Source organism: Cucumis melo, chromosome 5, assembly GCF_025177605.1.
Source record: "Cucumis melo cultivar AY chromosome 5, USDA_Cmelo_AY_1.0, whole genome shotgun sequence".
Lineage (NCBI taxonomy): Eukaryota > Viridiplantae > Streptophyta > Magnoliopsida > Cucurbitales > Cucurbitaceae > Cucumis > Cucumis melo.
Window position 1 is genome coordinate 1,617,003 of NC_066861.1, and position 21,267 is coordinate 1,638,269.

The following is a 21,267-nucleotide window of genomic DNA, read 5'->3' on the forward strand; positions in this document are numbered from 1 at the left end:
TTTTTCACTCCCTCTTTTTTTTTCCACTTTTGCTCTCTTTTTTCCTTCATCTTTGCTCCTTTCTTCTCCCACACTTTGTACCATCCTCTGAAATTGAATGTTACAAATCACTATCGGCCTGACAAAAGCAAGTTCTCGAATCACATTATTATATATTTATGGACGGTGTCGCACATTTGAATGGATAATGTATACTTCATTTTTTCAAAGACTTGCATACATGAGTCATTGTTGTGATAGAAAAGCAAGAGGGAAGGAAAATAAGAGAATCTGCATGTTTGAAAAATGTATTGATAAAGGAACATTTAGAAGGAAAAAAATAAGTTCAAATTTGTTGGTCCGAACAATCAACCATATCAATGTCTAAATCAGAGGCACCATAACCTCACTATTCAAGTTCCTTTTTATTGATTATATTCAAACAACAAAACCTACCTTTAAGAATTGGAACTTCAATTTCTTATCTTGAAGAAAAACTTAACTCAACTAGCACCGATATGTGTTAAAAATCACCCCATTTGTACTCAATAAATATATACATAGAATTCACTTACACTTACATTGCTTTGCTTGAAAAAAGAGAAAAGAGACTACGTATACTTATGCTAGGTAGTGTTGTTGTGTCCATCAATAGTTTGAAAGGGTATGTCTTTGAAAGATAAAAAGATTAGGAAAAAAAAAGACTAGGTAAAAAATCAACCGACTATACATAAGTAGGTAAAAAATCCATCAAAACAAGTAATATTCAGATTGTATTGATGATTGGCACAGCCAACATGCACACTGACCATGTACAACGACTCCAGAAGATCCTACAAGATTTTGAATCCAAAAAAATACAATCAACTAAATATTTTACTCCCTAACTATACATTTTCTATCTGTAACACTGTCTTCCATCTACTTCATCTACTTCACTAGGGGGTAAAGTCAATTTGCTGATCTATAGATAGTTAGCAGCCAGATGGTGGAAGAAGAGGTTCCTAGACTAACCATCTTCGTCATAATCTTCCTCATCGTCTATAGTCTCATTCATATTCGCTAGTTGAATTGGATCAATAGCCATCTTTTCCATTTCAGCCACTGACCAACCAGGGTATTCATCATGTTTTGAGTCAGTTGGGGGCTTTACTGGTGAACCTGTAGAAGCGACCACTGGAACTGAAGTTGAATCACCATCTTCGTCCAAGTTTACGTTCAAGTCAAAGTTTCGAACCGATGGTTCTAAAGCTTTGTCAACCAGAGTATTATCGTTCTCTACTCGAGCTTCTGCTACACCATTGTCAGGCTCAGTTTTGTGGAGGTCATCATCGGGATGATTAGGGATTTCCAAATCATCCTCAAAGTTATTATAATGTATGGCTGTATCCTTCTCCAAGTGTCTACTACTACGCCCACGACCTCTACCTCTGCCCCTACCCTTTCCTCGGCCACTAATGCAATGCCCTGCTTCTGTCTGCACAGAGGGAATCATAATGAAATGAGAAATGTGTCATATTTTCTATATGGGTTTTGTTTTCCAAAATGAAAACTTTGAAGAAGCAAAAATTGAAAGTATAGCATCCTAATGAATTTGTGATGTAAAAGCGCACGGAGAAGTCCTGTAGAAAAGAAGAGAGAAAATAAATAATTAATCGTTCAGTATAATATTTCCTTTTTCTCCCTATATCTCCTATAAGCAATGCCATCCAACCCTTGTAACATTTCCTTTCTTAAAAAACTCCATTTTGTGGTTCAAGAAGAAGCACGAATACATGTGATGTAATTCTTACCACCTTACTCCTTTTGGATTCTTCATCACTATCGTTGCCAACATCTTCATCTGCAACTTTCCTGGATAAAAGAAAACCCATGAACATTATCAGACATGTATACCTCATAACAATTCACTCAATTAGAGAGGCATTTATTTTCCAAACCTTCTTTTGGAAATATGCCGGTCCTCCGCAGCATCAGAGCCACCTGAATCAGGGACCTTGCCCACAACATCCCTCAAGAAATCAAAAACATTAAACGTCTGTATACATTGCTTTCTGCCAATTCAAAGAAATGTAAGAAATTAATGTAAGGCTACTGCATCGGCAAACTATAAGCTCAACAGTTTCTCATTCATAGCACTAAGAGTGAAATGAAATAATAAAAGAAACATATTTCATTTAATGCAACGACAAGACTAAATTAATAGCTGGAGCCTAAAGCCTTGAAAGAACCATATATGGCTTTCAAAAAGATAGTCTGATAGTCATAATTAATCATTTCCTCATTCCAAAATGTCAGAATGTGCAAAATCCAATCCAATAATTGAGAGTTTACTTACAAGTGCAAAGAGTTCATTGTCCTAGCCCCTCTCTTCAGAGTAATCTCATACGTTCTGTCACATAAATTTTGTAAAAATAGTTCCAGTGCCTTTGCTGAACACAGAAAATAGCAAGAAAACAAAAGAATAATCAACATACTAGAAATCTACTGTTAAAACAACATTTTAGAGAAGACATAAAAACAAGCCAGCCACCATTTATGCTAGTAGAGGAAATTAGGGAGTTCGAAGATTGGACTGCTGACAGTCGGTAGCTTGGCACGGCTATTTGAGAGGGTGATCATGCAAAGAGAAAATAATTGTTTTGGAGAAGGACGAAACAGCTAGGTACCCTATATGGTGATCTTCATCAACAAGGATATCTAGCATACTCCTAACCAAGTAATAAGCTCCAACTAAAGAATTATCACATTATTTGGAAGTTGGTACTTACAGACTAAAAGTGGGACTGCCATAGCTATCTTCCCTACATCTTCATCAGCCTGCATAATCTTCTTAATCCGAGCCTGTAAATAATACAGAATATTCAGGTTATCAATGTCCTAAAGGGACGACCAGCATGCAGTCACTTGGGAGATAATCCAGAAACCTATTCTGAAGATGTACTTGTATTCAAAAGCAAATGAGAGAGTTCCAACTTTAACACAAAAGCAAGAGACAACCTGAAGAACCATTATATAAGCACATAAAAGGATCACTGTGCATAAGGTATGGTGCAAAACTTGCTCAAAGTGACAGGAAAAAAAGACTATAAATTATTTGTATAACAATATTTTCATATTCATAGATCACAACAAGTGTCCTGTCCAATAAGTAAAGAACTAAGGGAATCATTATCCTAACTCAAATATGATAAAAGAAAACAACTAATTATTACAAAATACACATCAAGACAAAAAATCAACTAGTGTATTGGACCACTGGCGTGATGCTTTATTGGTATTCAAATGAGTCTCACGATAAAAGTGAAAACCAACCAGACATGTGAAATCTCTTCCAATTGTGCATCTCAAGTCATTTGTGTGCCTATGTATATGTCACAGGGGAGAATCAGAGATTCACTTCGAATGAAGGAAGACATACATCTACCACTTGCTAGTTGTTACCTTTTGGCTTCTAGGGTTGGTTGAATCAAAAGTAAAGGGTCATCAAAAATGGCCAAAACATACATGCATGTTACAGTTAATGCTTATCACCAACGGTAGACTCATGAGGTTCCAAACAATAAATAATATCTACTAGTCTATTTCAACTACTTTCCGACACCGCTGGAAGGCACAGACATTAAAGCAGCATGGCATAGGCAAACCAAACTCATAAAGCAATAAAGAAAAGGCATCGTGCTTTCTCAAACGATTAACTGACTATTAACCAACTAGCAACTAACTCTGTAGAATGGATATTCAGAACAGACTGTGTCGTGTATATGTATAGTTACTGTTTTTTCAGTGATTTTTTTAAAGCACAAATTGGGGTGGAGGAATTTGAACCACGGACTCTTTATTCCTCAACGTACAATGATGCAAATTGAGCTAAGGTTTTGTTGTCGTTTTTTCGGTGCAGTATCTTTTTAAAATATGATGTCAAATTAAGGGTTATCTAAAAAAACAACTTCAAAGATTCCAAAGAAGATAAATAAATAAGTAAACAACACCGTGGGGTCAAGCTCTAAAACCTAAAACCTATATGGCATCTTCCGTATGCATAATTCCTTGAACCATGGTGGATATTCTACACTCTACAGACTACAAGTAACCAACATCATTGTGTACAGTAGAGATGCACCCAGAAACAACTCATAAAAAGTCGCACGTTTCGCAACAGAGTTCATGGATAAACTTCATATTCAAACTGTTCTCCATATTTGTTACCTTCAATAAAACTATTTCAGCAAAGTGACATCACTTTAAACATTTTGACATCCAAAAATGTGCGTAAAGTAAAATATTTTAGTGACAGCATCTTTTCAAAAAAAAAAAATGATTCCACCACACATGAGACATGACGACCTAATTAAAATTCCATCCTCGACAAACAAACATACAATAACAGAACAAAAAGTCGAAAAAATCCCAACCCCACCATGGCCAAACATGGAAACTTTTGCTACCGTACAGTTCAACGTCCCAATTATAACGAGAAAAAAAAAACACAAACAGTGCGCTCGATACAATAAATAAAATCATAAAAAAATAAATAGCGCGAGAAAAAAAAAGGAATAAAGAAAGCAACATCAAAGAGAGAAAAAGAAAACAAACTCACTGCTGGAAAACGGGTATCGAGCTTCTTCTTCATGTTGTTGAAGAACTTTCAAGAACCAGAATGGCACCGGAAGACAAAAAAAAAACGAGTAGAACGCGAGAATGATTAGTGGAACCCCTACGAACAACGAAGAAGAAGAAGAATAGAAACCCTAGAGACGACAGGTTTGGTTGAGAAAACTGTGAGAAACTATGATGACACCTTAGCCAGCAAAAGAGACGCACGGCAGCGCCACAGCCGAAAAGCTCTGACGTTGAAACAGAGCAGCAAAGCGAAAACCAACGAGGGAAAAAATAACAAATTTTAGCGCTCATGGCCGGGAGATTTTTAATGTCGGACGAATGACAAATTTAAAATGATTAATTATCAATTAGCCTGCTTGCCTACGACGTCGTATTCTCCCAACACAAGCTTATTTTGTCCTTTGATGAGTTAAAATATATCAAAATAATCAATATAATAAAATTTTAAATTTTACTGTAAAAATAAAATAAAAATTTATCGATGTCTATTATTAATCATTAATAGATTTTAAAAATTTGTTATATTTATATTTATTTTTAACAATTTTGTCTTTTCTCAATTATAATATTTTTTGATTTCTAAAACAAATTTATGCTCCCAAGGTGAGAAGTGTTCGGTGGTATTGACCGTGTTCAAAGATTATAAGTTCAATGTCTACTATGTAATTATTTACATAATTTTGTCAATCACTTTTTATTTGTGTTTTAAGAAATCAAGTAATTTTTTAAATTCAAAAAAAATTACGAAAACTTAGTTTAATTTTATAAGTTATCTAAGAGTTTAAACGTTCTTTTGTTGATCATGAAAATATAGTTGAAAAATTGAAATGAAACATGTATAAACTCAAAAAAAAATGAAATAAAACGTGTATAAACTAAAAAAGAAATTGTTATAAACGGACGCTTCTAATTGATTTTATAAACTTTCAATGTGAATGAATCTACAAAAACGCAAAATATTTGTAAGTACCTATTGAATATATAATCGAAAGTTAAAATACCAATTTGAATATAAACTTTAAAGTTTATAGACACTGTTTAACAATTGGGTGACCAAATAGTCACGTAGAAATTAAACTAGCAGATTGGTCTTTAGCCAAAGCAATTATGTTTGACAGTCTCGAAACTAATCTTATGAATGATACTTCCATCCATTGATTTTTATGTTTCTTATATCACAAAATTTATTTAAAATAAAAAACAAAAGATTTTTATGTTTCTTATATCACAAAATTTATTTTAAAAAAAAACAAACAAACCAAGTTTTGAAAAGAATAATAGGAAATCAAGTTTAAAAAACCTGTTTCTTGTTTTCAAAGTTTTGATTTAGAATATTCAAGTTACTACATATCGGTCAAATTCATAATTGCAAGTTTAAAATGGAACAAACATATATTAAAAGAAAATGGGTAGGTCTCTATCACACATTTGTATCATTAAATTCAATAAATTTCATTTTTAAAGTTCTATTCGGTAACCATTTCAAATTTTCATTTTCACTTTTTATATTTTTCAAATCATATTTTAATATTTTTTTATTCCAAACAAGAAACCACCTCTTTTTGGTAATCGGTTTAAAAATAAAAGCAAACTTTTTTTCATTTTCAACTTTTCCTTCCTAATTTGAAAAACAAAATGATATGTTAATAGAAGTTGGACTTCCGACGTCGTACCCAATGTTATGATATGATGTGATTTACCATCTCGAAATTTTAGCAAATAAGGTGAGAACAAACATGAATTACGACTTTCTGTTGCAGATGTGCTATAAGTTGGTAGAATGAAGTGTATATGAACGGTGGGAGAACTCAAAGGTCATAAAATTTCATCGACTTTGGTGGCGGCTTGTAGGAGAAAAGGGTTATGTAGCTTTTTTTAAAAAAATTAAATGTTTTGAAGTACATAATATAAAGTCTATTTTGTATACATTATTCATTGTGGGTAGGAGGTGGGATTTGTAAGTTCAGTGTGGCCAAGACTTATGGGCAGCTAAACTTGCATATGCTTCTATTCTGTCTCACTCAATAATTTTGAATAAAATGTGCTATGTCGGAGTGCACAATGAAAAAAGAGAACTCTTTGTAATTTTGTTTTTATTATAGTTTCTACCCAATAATATTATTGATATGTTAATTTTAAGATTTTCGTGTCTTTAGAATTGAGGATGGTAATCACTTAAAATAACTTTTAAAATGTAATTTAAACAATCTTCACAAAAAAAGTAAAAAAAACAAAAAATATTTGTTCGTAATTTAATTTAAATGGACATAAATATGTCATAACTACTTTTAACCCTCGATAAATAGAAAATTGACTTGTAAACAAGATACTTCCAAACAAAATGCTTTCAACGAAAAGGCAACTTTCAGACCCCTTAGGAACCCTTTTGTTTTAAAAAGCAACACAATTTCACTTTTACTTGAAGAAAAGTCGAATAATCAAAATCTAAATCAAAAAAGTATTCTCAAAATCTATTTTTTTGTTATCAAAACTTAGACTTTGATTTTTAGAAACATGGACCGAAAGTAGATCACATAGTTACAACTTACAAACAGGTTCTATTTTTTTCTTTAATAATTATTTAGTTGAATTGAATATTTACCTCCAAAATCTGTATGGACAGAAAGTCAGCATAATTCTTCGTTTGGTTGAAGAAAGCCGAAAGTGTGGTATTGAACTCACTAAAATGGGAAAGCTTATTACAATTATTTATTTCATAACATAAATCCAATAGAGATCTGTGGTTACTTGGTCATTATTTGATGATCCCAAAGAGTGGTCCTGCATGGCAGAATATTCCAAACCAAAGAGAGAAAGAACAGCCTATAAGCACTTACTAAATAAGCAACAACACCCCATGAACGATTCTTAGAGATTGTAAGCCTTAAATGTTTGGAAGATACTTCCCTCCATCTACAAGTCTCCACTAATTTCTCTCTTAAAACTGGCTGAGTAGTACCGAAGACCTTCTTGAAGATAATTAGTGAAGGTAAGGCTATCAACAATAATGTATATGTAAAGAGCAACGGGGGGCTATCACATAATTGCATCTAGATTGCCGACCAAATACATAATTTGTAGACCTAATGAATCCGAAATCATAAAACAAAATTCAAACTACCTACCAAATTGCCCCTAGAAATGGCATAATTTCATTAAAACCCAATCTCATTCTTCGGGTGAATTGACATTCCAAATGTTGACCCGCTCCATGGCGAAAACACGGTCTCATTTCTATTCCAAGTCAAAATGGTTGATACAAAAAGCATGTTTCTGTTATACGTCAAAAAGGCCCATGTAGCATGTGGCATATACAAGGTTATGTATTCTTCTAGCAGTTCAAAACACATTAACCAGCAAACTGATGCATGCATAGGACGAAGGTAAACATAACATTACCCGAAGTCTTGAAGCGTGTTATTTCATCTTTTCCTCTTTGTGGCAGATCCTGAACCTCGACCACTTTTCTTCTCTGAAGCCTGGGAAGTTCTACCTCCTCTTCCTCTGCCACCGGATTTCTTGGCGCTTGAATCTTCCACACCCTTCAAATCCAATTGCACTTGCATTCCTAACAAAATACAAAAAATATGAAGTACATTTGAAAGAAAGACTACACGTTTTAAACAAATTAGAAGCAAAGGAGAAAGATCAGCTACCTTTCTTGTTCAAGCTTTGAAGTTCTAATTGCAGCTTCTCACCATTTGTGGAGTTTTCTATAATTGCAAACAAGAAGGTATCTGTTAAGGATACTCCTAACAAAAAAGAACTTAAAGGAGCACGAAGAAAACCAAGATAAAACTATATCGCAAAATCGGCAAAAGAAATTATGATATAATAGCTTTTCGAGAGGACTCCCTCCTAAAATTTTCACGTGAAAATTTCTACCAAAATGGCTCACACCCTCTAGGGACCCCAACACACTATATTTATAACCAAGACACTCATGGTTAATGACTCTTATTATTATCCCACCAATAATATTAATATATCTCAAATTAGGGCTCTCACAAACTGACTTTCCCAACAAGCACAACTCATTTGCTAACAGTTGGTTTAGAAAAAGCGAACCAAATCTTACCTTCGCCCTCATTGTCCACAGAGTTTTCATCATCACTTTCCACCAATGTCTCTCCCCCAGCACCTTCAACAGTATCCTCAGTAGGTTCTAGAATTGCTGCAATTCGCTTCTTGGGGGCTTTTTTCATTCCAGGAAGTGTAATAAGATCTGCAGCCCGCACCATGTGTGTCTTGCTTGCTTCTTTGTATGCCTTGGTTAGAGCAGCTTTGACTGCGGGGGCAACTCCATCTAGTGGATTCTTACGACCCTGTTTTGGAGAATCGTCCGTAAGAAAATTACACTAAAAAAAGTATGGCCAGAATAGAAGGCATGATATCACTAAACAGAATGAGATGTCAATACCTGAAATTTTGACAACTCAAGAACAGTATCAAAATCCTCCTGACTGATTGAGTATAGGCTCATAAATTCAACCACTGTTTTAACAGCCTCATCCTGGTGATCATATCATTTAGAAAAATCATTAAGTACACCATGGTGAGTGCCTCGAAGAATTACCATTCCCATACTAAAATCAGACAAGCAAAATATATTCTAACCTTAGGCAGCGTGTGCAGTGGTTCAGTCAACCTCTTTAGAAACAGAGTAAGGTTCTCAACTCGTAGGTGTTCCCTGTATTATTTCGTATACAAGTGTTATAGCTTGCAACTAATGGCACACGTATCCATGTGAAAAGAATGGGTTTTAAAAAAAATGGAAACAAGCCTCTTTATTAGTAAAATGATATGAGATTAAAGCTCAAAGTACAAGAGAGTTATACAAAGAGCATATAGCAAAAAGGCCCAAGGATGTGAAAAGAGTGGGGTTAAAAAGCTTACAAGTGTATTCCAGACAATTTTAACAAGTTTCCAAAGTTATGATCGCAGATCAGCTTAGATTTAAGACCATGCAAGAAGCGACATATTTGGGAATAATCTTAAAGAGGAAGGAAAACCCATATTTTATAACTTATAGTGATAGGGGGATTTAGTGGTGGGCTTCTCTCCTTTGCCTGAATTGAAAGCTTTCCTCCTGAGCATTAGGATGATACCAGAATCTGGAAACATTAAAAATCTAGGAACTTCTATCTGACCATTACATATCCTAGTCTATCAATGGAGAAGTTTAGGCTAACTATTAAGCTAATGGAAATGCAGAATTTTTTAAAATTAAAAACAGAAGGAAACCATTAGTAAGAAAATGGAAGGAAAATTCCTAAGAGTGTAATTACAAGACACTCTTCATTCAGCTTGAATGTCAGGAGTTTAACCGAAGATAAATCCCTTTGGAAGAGTTCCCCAATGGCCCATATGAAATTTTAAGAGATCTCTTTTCACAATAGAGTGATAAGAACCGCATGTTGGCTTTCTTATTCTTTTTCAATTTTTTTAAGAAAAAATGTTCACTATTATTATTATTATCTTGGACAAATACATCAAAGGAATTCTTTTCAATTTTCACCCAAAAACAAGAGAACAGCCAAAAGGGCGAGGAAACAAGATGTCCGATCTAGGTTTGATCGTGCGAATGGTGTAATTACAAAAGAGATTGTGAGAAAATGTTCATTGATAAGGTGATAAGTAAAATCAAAACACCCATGCATGTATAGTTGCAAAACATATTATGTAAATAGTCCCAATTTGAACAACAAAATTTTGGTAGACAGACATTTTCTGGAAATCTCTTGCCTTACCATTCACCACAATTTGTTACCGACTATAAGATTCGAAGGATAAATTTAATCATGTTAGTCCACAGCTTCTTTGCCATCTCTTGAAAGTATGGCCAGATGGTAATTAGAGACAATCTTCTTTAACCAACACATTCCTTCATTTTCTATGACTTCATTATCAATGAAATGATTCTCATCCTTTATAAGAAGAACATATAATTGAAAGATATTTAATTGAGAAGGTATCTAACGCTTCCAGGTGGGGAAATATGCATACAGGACATATAATATGCTACCACAGTCGAAAGAACAAATACAGCAAACAACAAATTACCTCCCTGAACAGGATTCGCGAGAAGCAAGAATGTGAACATGCAAATCCTCCAAAAGTCTCATATTTTTTCCAAATGTGGAATTCTTTCCCAGCCATGCACCAAATCTATTAAAATTACGCTCAAACTGCATGAATGATGCACAAGCTCAGTATTACTGAAATGCCACTATGGCAAACCGCACACGTTCCTTGAAAGTATAATATTAAATTCTCCCACGTTATCCAAAATATAGTATTTTTACTCAGGTGCAAGATTGTAATGATATCAAATACATCAGGTTTGATGGTCCACTCATACGGATACTATAAACAGAAATTAGAAGAAAAATTTTACCACTCAAATTCTACCAGTTCACTGACAATAGCTATTTCCTCGTACCTCCAAAGCATTATCAAATCACTAAGTTTCTTAACTCATAAATCAATAAAAAGAACTAAACAAGATTTCAAAACCTTACAACTTGCATGTACAGAATTTCATCACCTGCTCAAGCGTTTCTCTTTGCCCATGCAATAACGAAGCTCTGTTACAGAAAGAATTATACAAAGATCAATAATGAATGGTAGCTTTAGTAAAGAAAAGCATTAGCTGCTTAGGTGACACCATGAAACTTACGGGATTATACAAGAAGCAATACAACTACTTTGAGAAAGTTGCCACTGTCGATGCCTTCGAATCTGTACATTGATTATATCCCCATCTGCAATTGATTCAGCTGCACGGGCAATCAAATCCATCCGTTTGATCCCATTGTCATCCTTGCTAACACCACTTGGCCTATAATTAATATAATTTTCCTGCAACCAATTATAACGCTCAGATTCCTCCAGTTAAGGCCACAGGATATTCATTAACAAGATGGAATAAAACAAACGTGGGAGGACTAGAAGTAAAGACCAAAAAGAAGGCCCCATAAAATAAGTTTCTTTAACTAGCCGTAAGTGAAATACCAACTACAGTCAAACATTAAAAAATACACAAATTTATCCTAAAAATAAAGTTATTCTACATCTAAAGTAGGGGAATTATTGTAAATGGCACAACTATTGAAAATATGTCTAAAATATGACAAAATTTCAGATTCTATCACACAGTGTCTATCAACGATAGATCTAAAATTTTGCTATATTTTGTAAATATTTTGGTTCATTTTGTTATATTTGAAAATGTCCCTCCTAAAGTATTATTTAACAGTTTGGTTTAGTACAGGTAGACAGTTGATACAAGCATCAAGCATCTATTAAACCAAAGTAAGATACCTGAATAAGAAGAGGGACTAGATCAAGATCACTCATGCTGAGATCAATCCGTTCATCCATCCTTAACTTCCCAGAATTAAAACCAAACAGCCTACAAGTGCAAAGACCACGATAAATACATGCAGCCAAAAACTGAAATCCATGAGCACCTGAAATTCTAACATCCAAGAGGATTCATCGTTTTTAATTATTTTCATAAGCAACTATGTTTCTTTGCAACGATGAAACATTCAAAGGCTTCCAAGAAACTAATAGATACCTTTCAACTAAAAGGGCAGAATTGGAATTCCAAAATACACCTACAAAAAGTATGTTCATTGGCAAGGCGGGGTTGGAGATGGCTTCCCAGTACCCATTGCCTCTCCCATTTGATTCCCCATCAGGGTGATGACTCCCCACAGAGAAAATCACAAAAGAGCAGATTCTCCACAGAGAATAATTCTCCATTTTTTTAAACTCAAAAAGTGGATTTTTTAAAAAAGATAATTCAGTTAAATGATTAATTCCCCCCAGGAATCCTCATTTACGGAGAATATTCTTAAAACCTTCAAACAAACAAAAATATTTCATATCAAATTACCAAGTTTGTTAAAATTGTTCGAACATGTCAAATTATCTATATAGTATTATAAGTCATTAAAAAATAGAAACCATAAATTTAAAAATTACGATTCATAAACAACAGCATACATACTACATACATGCATACATATATAGCAAATAGGATGGATAGTATTAGTCTACAATTCATAATCAATAATACATATATATTGTTGGTATATCACGAGAAATGTACCTTTTATTATTATTAACATTACTTTCTTTTTTATAAGAAACCAATAAATATACTAAAAATGGAGGCAAAACAACCTTAGGGCAGTTAGAAGAGAGCATACAAGCAGCCTTCCAACCCAAAATAATCATGGGTAAAGGGACATTAAAAAAGAATTTGCTACAGGGGCGTCAAACAGGTCTCAGAAGAATATGAAAATTGAAAAAAAGCATGCAAAAATGCTAAATAAGAAAATGGTACGACACCAACCAGCTTAAATTGGAAACACAGCAAGTATTATATATTATTGCTCCACCACAGTTTTCCATGAACTTGACAGGACAAGTACAGCAGCCAGAAAGGCTTGGCCAGATAGAAAAGTTAAGAATTAAGATTAACTCGTGCATACTTATCAACAGCAGTGAAGGGTGAGATGTCTTCATCTTTCCTACTGCTCAGAAGCCGTTGCCGAATATCATCATATTTAATAACTGACATAGACAGACTCAGGTACTGCAACTGATTTAGTGCCATACGCATATCCCCATTTACTCTTTCTGCAAGTTCCTCAAGAGCAATCTGAAACCAGTGTATATCAAGAATCAAGCTGCTATAACCAAGCATGCATACAACCCACTCTAATAAATGAGCAACCATACTCAAAGTCATATACGAAGTGCTTACCTCATTAACTTGAAGGCCTTCTGCATTTGCAACTTGAATCAATCTTTTTGCCATCTAGAACAGGTAAAACTAACATCTATCAAAATTTTATAGTATTATCCCAAGAATGAAAAAGATAAACAAAAAAAAAGGGAGATGAAGACAAACAACAAAAAAGGAATCCAACAAAATTAAACTAAAACCATAGTTACAAAAAGGCCTAGTAGCTCACACCTGCAAGGAGGCATTAAACCTCGCCACCTTTCAAACCTCATCACACATCTCTCCACCTCTCTAAAAAGCTAAACGTTTCTCTTAAGTCAAGCTCTCCACAAAATTGTAAAGAAACTGAATTTAACAACTGCCCATACTTGAGAAGTTGAGAGTATACTACACATGTTATGACATAATTTTCTATTTTCCTTTTTGGTGAAAACTAAAAAGAGAAACATAGAATTCACTCAAAAGAGAACAAAAGAGATGCATGCAGAGGCAAGAGGATAAGGCATCTCCTTCCTACTGACATAACATGACCAAGAAAAGGTCCCTAATCCAATTGGATGACAAAGGTTCTAGGTGACATTGGAACAATCCTTTACTTATGAATTATTGCAACGTTTTGGAACAGCTTGGAAAAATACAACAGAGAAAGTACTGATCCCGAGTCACTGTAATCCAAACACAGGATATCAACCATAACGAAGGCAGGGAACATAGATAATCAACCATAAAAGGTCTTTAAACCTGTTGTTTTGTAGGTTTCCTAAAGCTGAGAATAAGACAATAGTTCACAAGGCTTTTCAGTTTCTGGCTGTAACGGTCATTACAGATGCAGATAATTGGAATTTTGGACATCTTAATGCTCGCAATCAGATCAGCAACTCCACCCCTATCTCCAGCAGACATTCCATCTACCTCATCCATGATCAACACAGTTTTGTGATGTTTTGGCCTGCAATTCAATTTAATTATTGTTCCACCTTTCAATAGAATCAATACCTAACACAACCCGGCGATATTAACTTAATGCAATAAGTTCAGCAAATGCATTATGCACACTAACTGATCCATTTTGAAATGAAGTGATTCATTGCTGATAAGCTCCTTTATAGAATTTGCATTGCTTCCACCAATTCCCTTTTGAATTTTGGCATCTGATTTACCCCTATTGTCGCTGGCATTTACCTAACATACAATGCACACGTGAGAAAAGTTCCATTTGAAATTCTTCCCAAGAATAAATAATCAATGCTTGTTTAAAACAAATGAAGTACCTCTATAGCCTCAAAACCAAGCATCTGGCTAACCAACTTAGCCGATGTAGTTTTACCTATGCCAGGACCTCCACATAACAAGACAGCTTTTTTCGCACCAGAATCACTGGCCTTTTTAACCTTCTTTTTGCTTCCAACATCTAGGAAGTTTTCGTTCCAATGTGCCAACCAATCATGAAGTTGTTTGACCTACAATTGTAAAATGCAACAAAACTTAGTCGCAATGACATTAATATTTGATTTGCGCACACAAAACCTGAAAATATAATATGTAATGTAACAATAGCAAAGGAGAACATGAGAGATTGAGATACCAGTGACTGATTCCCTATAATGTCATTTGGAACCTTGGGCCTATATTTTTCTGTCCATGTTAGGTTAGAGAACTCAGCTGTTCGGCTTTTTTGCTTAGCAGGTGAAGCACCAGCAGTCAAATCTTTGTGGGCTGCATCCAGAGTCGAGGAACACTTTCAATATAATAGCATACTCATCAAACTTGTTAAAACTATACGCAATACAATTAAGACGTGTCCTTAGTTTTTTTCATATTTCTTTTTTTTTTATTTAACAGTTTCTTGTTTCTAATCAAAATACCCAAACACTGAAAAAAGGTTGAACATGTTTCAGGTATGTACAGGTGTAGATGAAAAGAGACTACATAAATTTTCAGACAGACTCAGAATTTTTGGCACTAGAATCATGACCCTACAACATTTAAGTGTCAAGAGTTTGACAACGACGATCATATTGTTTGACAACGACAGACATAGTGTCTTCTGTGTCTCAATCAGATAGAATAAGCAAGAGCCAAAACTCCTGGCAACTTACATTTTGCTTGTACTTTCTGGAATTTTTTCTCCGTCGGAGATTCCTCAGATTTAACCATAGATTTTTTAGGATCTTGCCTAGGAGGAGCTTTTTTGCCAGATGCACGGATCATGTCAAACAAGCCATCCTCAGTGAGAAAACCAGTTCTACAAGAAAGAGAGACACACGGAAAATAAATGAAAAATTGGAAGGAGATAAAGGAAGAAACAGGACAAGTGGATTCCATTTCAATAATGAACAAAATAAAAAATACCCCAGCTCTTTTGCTTTTGACGATTTTCGGCCACCAATATCTTCATCACATAGTAGATAATTCTGCAAACATAACGATCTATAATTTGCCTCCCCAAAGAATATTGAATGGCCAACCAAATCATAAAAAGTGTGCAAGGACTTCTTCTATAGACAAGTAGAAATAGTAGAATGATGAATTAACTGTTTTTTTGCTGACAGATCCAGTTACTCGGCCACCATGGCGTTTAATCAAATCTTCTGCTTCTTCTCGTTCCAGACTGTAGAATGGACAAATATTATTACACCAATGTTTATAGGATGTACAACAATACCATGAAACACAAAAGATGTCGAGAAATGAAGCATATTTCATATATGATACAAAGACATGTAAACGTTTATCCATTGTAATCACCTTTAGGTGCTTTGGGGCCTCCCCTTATTTCATTTATTTCATGAAATGTTTCTTATCTAATGAAAACGTATATAAGAGTTTAAAGATGACCAAATAACATGACCCATGCCTCTTGGAAAATCATGAATTCCTTTCAAAAGAAAAAAGAGGTGTAATGTAACTAAAAAAGTTCTTGTATCCTTTTCAAAAAAAAAAATGTAACAAAAAAAGTTTAGAAAGCAATGATGCATTCCACATCACATTTCAGTTTAACAAAAAAAAAGAATCTGTTCAACAGTATGCTTTAACATTCCTGGTCCACTAATCATGAATAAGAAAATGAGAGGAATAACCTGTCAAGGGTTCCACTAATTACAAAAGTTAAACCGGCTAAACAGTCCGGAGCACCTTCAGGGACTTCCTGAGAAACAAGCAGGGAAGAAAATAAACAGAATAGGATAATAATGCACAATGCATTCAACCACAACTTTTTCTAGTCAGTCCAAATATTTTCAATAAATTTTCACCTTTTCCCCTTTGTGTGGAGGATCTTTCCTTTCCCCAAAATTCATAAATCCACCCCGCCCACCACCACCTCTGCCTCTACCACCAATGGTTGCAGCAGACGAACCTCTTCCACCCCTACCCCTTCCACTTGGCTTTAGAGAAGAATCGGTGCCCTTGGTTTCCTCATCATCACTCGCTTCCATTTCAACAGGTTTCTGTGTAATTCCCTTTCCAGAACCACTCTTCAACTTTTTGTTGGGAGTGACTTCAGACATGTTCTTTTTAGAACTACAAAGAACAGCATCATCATCGTTGTCATCAATTTTGTTTGATTTTTTTAGAGGTGAAGCTTTCGGTGATTCCCCATTATACTTTTGAAACTTTCTTTTGGCTGGTGATTCCTTAGTATCCTGTGGGGACTTTCCTATGATCGGGGGTACCTCTGTTTCTTCTGTATCCTTGGCCTTCTGCTTCTCTGATGCAAAATACTTGCTAGTTATCCGTCTGCCAGTACTTTCTCCACCACTTGGCCCCTGCAATATCATTTGTTAACAAACACAACGTATTGATGTTGCAGAACAAAAAAGTAAAAGAGACCACAAAAGTAGTTGCACATGGTATATCTTTTCCAAGGCATTCTGAGCTCTTAGACTATAGGACAAAGAAAGAACATGTATAGTACAAGCAGCAACCCTGCCTATTCACACAAAAGCCATTCCAATGAAGTAGATTTTTGTCATGGTCAGTCTAGAAAAAAAAAAAAGTTCAAGTGAAAAAAATAATAAAAAAACAATAGAACTTATGACTATTTGAAAAGTGAAAACAATTAGTTCAATCACTGAATGAACATTATTCTCCACTTGAAGAAGTTTATATAACTTGTAGGGATTGAGAATCCTTCCTCTCTACTTTTGTAAATTTTGAACATCAATGAAATTATTTCCTAAAAAAATCAATAATAGCATTTCATAGAACCAATGTGTCAAGCGATCCTGAAATCTGGGCATCTAAAAGCTGTCTACTGAACAAGATACCCTGTTCCCTAGCATCCATTTCAGCTGTTACCATAAGGTGAGTCAGGCGATCCTCAAATCTTCGCATCTACAAGCTTTCTTTCATTGGTTGGTTGATCCCTCTCCCTAGGCGATTTGGTTTTTTCACCGAGTCAGTGGTTTGGAGGATTAAGGTCCCTAGGAAGGTGAGGTTCTTAACTTGGCAGGTTCTTCATGGTGGCTAACATGTTGGACAAGCTTGGCAGGAAGATCCTCTGCTTTTTGGGCCTTTATGCTGTATGCTTTGTCAGAAGGCAAAGAAAGATCTGGACCATATTCTTTGGAGCTGTGATTGAACGGGCATTGTTTGGGACTCCTTTTTCCAAACGTTTGGTATGATGAGTGGTCGCCATAGAGATGTCAGTACTATGATTGAGGAGTCCGTCCTAAATCCGCCTTTAGGAGAAAGGCCAGTTTCTTCGGCCTGCTAATGTGTGTGCAGTGTTATGGGTCTTGTGGGATGAGAGGAATAGAAGGGCGTTTAGGGGAGTGGAGCGGAACCCTGGGGAGCTCTAGTCCCTTGTTCGCGTTCATGTTTCTCTCTTCTCTAGGCTTCAATTTCGAAGACTTTTTGTAATTATTCTTTAGGAATGATTTTGCATAGTTGAAACCCCTTCTTGTAAAGGGTGTCCATCCTTTTTGTGGGCTTGGTTTTTATATGCCCACGTATTTTTTCATCTTTCTCAATGAAAGTGGTTATTTTCATAAAAGTTAAATAAATAAATAAAAAAGAATCTCCAAGCATGCCTAAAACATAAAGAATGGTTGTTTATTATCCACTCTTTCTAGAATCCAGCATGGTTACAAACCCCACCCAAATATGAGAAAGCCACTGCTGTCCCACTTTCTTGTAAGAATAAGTTGTTGAAGAACAAAATAGGTTCAGATATGGTGTCTCCGGCTGAGTAACAGGACTCCAATCATCAGCATCCTAAATTTCCATTAAATTGACTTTTGACTCCTAGCAGCAACAACTATAAATGAAAAGACTAAGTTTTCATCTTGATAGGGCATTTTATTTCTAGATTTCTGTCTCCAATATTCATCCACCCTCATTGCACCTCTAACACCTCAACATCAAGGATTACGAGAGGCAGTCCACCTGTAGTAACCATGACCACCTTTTTCTTCTAAAATATCTAGAAGCTTTTACTCATTCCCAAGTGCTTCCTTTCTATCTTTTTTTTTTTTTTAAAAAAAAAGTGCATCCTTTCTATTTGGAAACCAGAATATCAATAGTTCTTCTATTTTATCTTTCTCTTTCTTGCAGGATCAAGCCAAAAACTAGATACGATTGACATCAAGATAATGTGCCTTTATAGCATCTTGTCTCAGAAATGAACTCAAGACCAGGTTTTAAATATAGCTCAATTTTTTTTCAGAAACCTTAGATACACCACCTCCTACGTGAACAAAGGGTTCCAGAAACATACATCCATAATCTATCCAAATAACAAGGAGTTATTGTAAAATAAAGAACCAGCGAAATATGCAGCTAGAGAAACTAGAAATACATCAATAATATAATGATACTTGAACATGCCATCTCTCAACTACTAAGAAGAGTAGGGTCAGAAAACTCACTGTTTTTCCGGACTGTAGTTCAGCTGAAATGGATTTCTCTAAGCTGCTTGGAGCAGGTTTTGCTTTCTTTGACCCACTGCCGTTGTCTTTGTCGTGTGCTTTCATGAACCATTTTCTAATATCCCCCTGTTTAACCACATCATAATTTAAACAGTAAAGAAGAAAAACAAAGATTACCAAATGCGAGATTATGCAAATGTAATTGTCGATAAAACTCCAAACTCAAACGGAACCCCAGTCGATGAGAAAAATATATTTAAAAACTTCCTTCATTGTGACTATTAAAGAAAGAATGCGAGTACCACGGAAATAACAACCGAACTGAAAACCCTAACTCACCATTGTAAAATACAAAGGGGAGAGCGAAAGGCAAGAAACGCCACTCCACTGTCTACTTCACCGTTCAACAATGCTCTGAAAGAAAGTTGGTCAAAAATCAGAATCGTTAATTCTTGATGAGGAATATATTACACATAAACCGTACCCCGATTGTCACAATCGAGTTATTCGAGTACGCTATGATCGTCAACGAAATTGGAAAGTTAATAAACATCCGTCCTCGATAAATGAGGGATAAGTAAACTCGATATTTAGGGTTTTTCAACAACCGGTTCGCAGCCGAAGTAGAACAATATACTGAGAGCGAAATTTCCACCGCTTGGTTTCGGAAATGCGGAGAAGTTCGAATCGACGTAGCAGTTTTTCACAGAAAGACAGTCGAGTCAAAGGGAAGAGAAAGTGATTAACGGAAGTAATCAAGTTCCAGTGAGAGTGAAAAGACTGAAGGAAGTCGAATATACCTTTCGGTTCGCGTTGGTTGAAGATCGCCGGCGGCCTCCGTGCCTTGGAAGCTAGAAGGAGACTGCAATGGCTCGAGGATTCTGGCGGGTGAAGGTTGTGTGTCGTACAAAAGTATTATGCCACGTCATCTTCCCAGACCCATAGAGGCGGCCTCGTCACTTTTGAACTTTTCCTTTCTTCGTTTGTTGGGCCCTAAACTTAAAACATCATTTCAATCCTCTCTTGCTTAAAAACATCTTCAAATATAGCAAAATATCATATTCTTTTTTTTTACATTTTAGTCTTTTTGTTATATTTTAAAATCGTTTTCATTTTTTATATTAAATGAATTTTTTAGTTTCTTTTCTTTTTTTAATAAATACCTTATAGAAAAATTATCGAAGTAAGCAAGAAGTAATTAACCAAAAAAAATGAAATCCATAACGATATTCTCTTTCACATTGAGAAAAATCAATGGAGTAAACAAGAAGTCTACCTTACAATTGTTTGTTTCGAGTTAGAAGAAAGAACATTCACAACAGCTATATCATGCACAAAATGGTCACCATAAAATAATAGTCGTTCGAGCGAGTTTATAGAGAACACCATTGCACTTTCTTAGTCACCTTGTGAAAGAAATCATCCTCGTAAAAGAGGATTCACGCCTACGAGGAGAAACCAATTTACAAAAGTTAACTACACCGAAAGAATTGGACTCAACAACGAGGAGAAACCTCCAGTACACAAACAGTATGACTTGTTTAGGAATCCAAACACAACCATTGTTAATTAAACATCTTGCACAAATATAGTCACTCGTAAAAAACACATTATTTTCGAACAAATATAATTTAATAATTAATCATATACCTTTTTAAACGCAACTTTCATACTGTTCATGTTATCAAACTTGAATACAAATCACGTATTGGAGTAAAATAATGTCAACATTTTGTAATCATCAAACTCAACTACACGTACGTATCAATTTATTTCATAAATTGACAACTGCCCTCTAAATTTATAATTAAAATACAATACTTTAATTACAAATTTAAAACAATTTCATAATGTAGAAGAAGGTGTATTATGTACAACCAACGTTTAGGGTTCTTTTTTCCTTCCAAGATATTATAGGCAGAAAGACAATTTTCATAAAAATCAAGGATGTTTCACGTGATTTTGACAAAAAGTCAAAAGTTAATTTTAACATTTTCTTCTAAAAAATTGAGCAACTTCAAAAAAATTCGTGTG

The 21,267-nt window shown here is 35.0% G+C and overlaps 2 protein-coding genes across 3 annotated transcripts; both read right to left on the reverse strand.

Annotated features, from left to right (window-relative positions):
- Positions 1-688: 688 nt before the first annotated feature.
- Positions 689-4,905, reverse strand: LOC103491444 (uncharacterized). Of its 2 annotated transcripts, none has more exons than XM_008451389.3 (6): positions 4,580-4,905; positions 2,751-2,823; positions 2,318-2,411; positions 1,920-2,033; positions 1,776-1,833; positions 689-1,456 (listed from the first exon to the last, which is right to left on the reverse strand). In XM_008451389.3, exons 1-6 carry the CDS (start codon positions 4,610-4,612, stop codon positions 989-991), a joined length of 840 nt encoding a protein of 279 aa, XP_008449611.2. In that variant the 5' UTR covers positions 4,613-4,905; the 3' UTR covers positions 689-988. The 2 variants fall into 2 exon arrangements, with proteins under 2 accessions (XP_008449611.2, XP_008449610.2); XM_008451388.3 differs by having other exon boundaries at positions 1,773-1,833; positions 4,580-4,904.
- A 2,909-nt stretch (positions 4,906-7,814) lies between these two features.
- Positions 7,815-20,201, reverse strand: LOC103491443 (replication factor C subunit 1). The gene is made up of 23 exons (XM_008451387.3): positions 20,034-20,201; positions 19,573-19,647; positions 19,234-19,359; positions 16,618-17,130; positions 16,444-16,511; positions 15,899-15,974; positions 15,716-15,777; positions 15,463-15,608; positions 14,949-15,079; positions 14,635-14,823; positions 14,424-14,545; positions 14,105-14,312; positions 13,382-13,435; positions 13,107-13,276; positions 11,926-12,016; positions 11,282-11,463; positions 11,150-11,189; positions 10,666-10,790; positions 9,220-9,292; positions 9,023-9,115; positions 8,681-8,927; positions 8,259-8,315; positions 7,815-8,170 (listed from the first exon to the last, which is right to left on the reverse strand). The coding sequence occupies exons 2-23, from the start codon at positions 19,573-19,575 to the stop codon at positions 8,025-8,027; spliced, it is 2,922 nt and encodes a 973-aa protein (XP_008449609.2). The 5' UTR covers positions 19,576-19,647; positions 20,034-20,201; the 3' UTR covers positions 7,815-8,024.
- Positions 20,202-21,267: the final 1,066 nt, after the last annotated feature.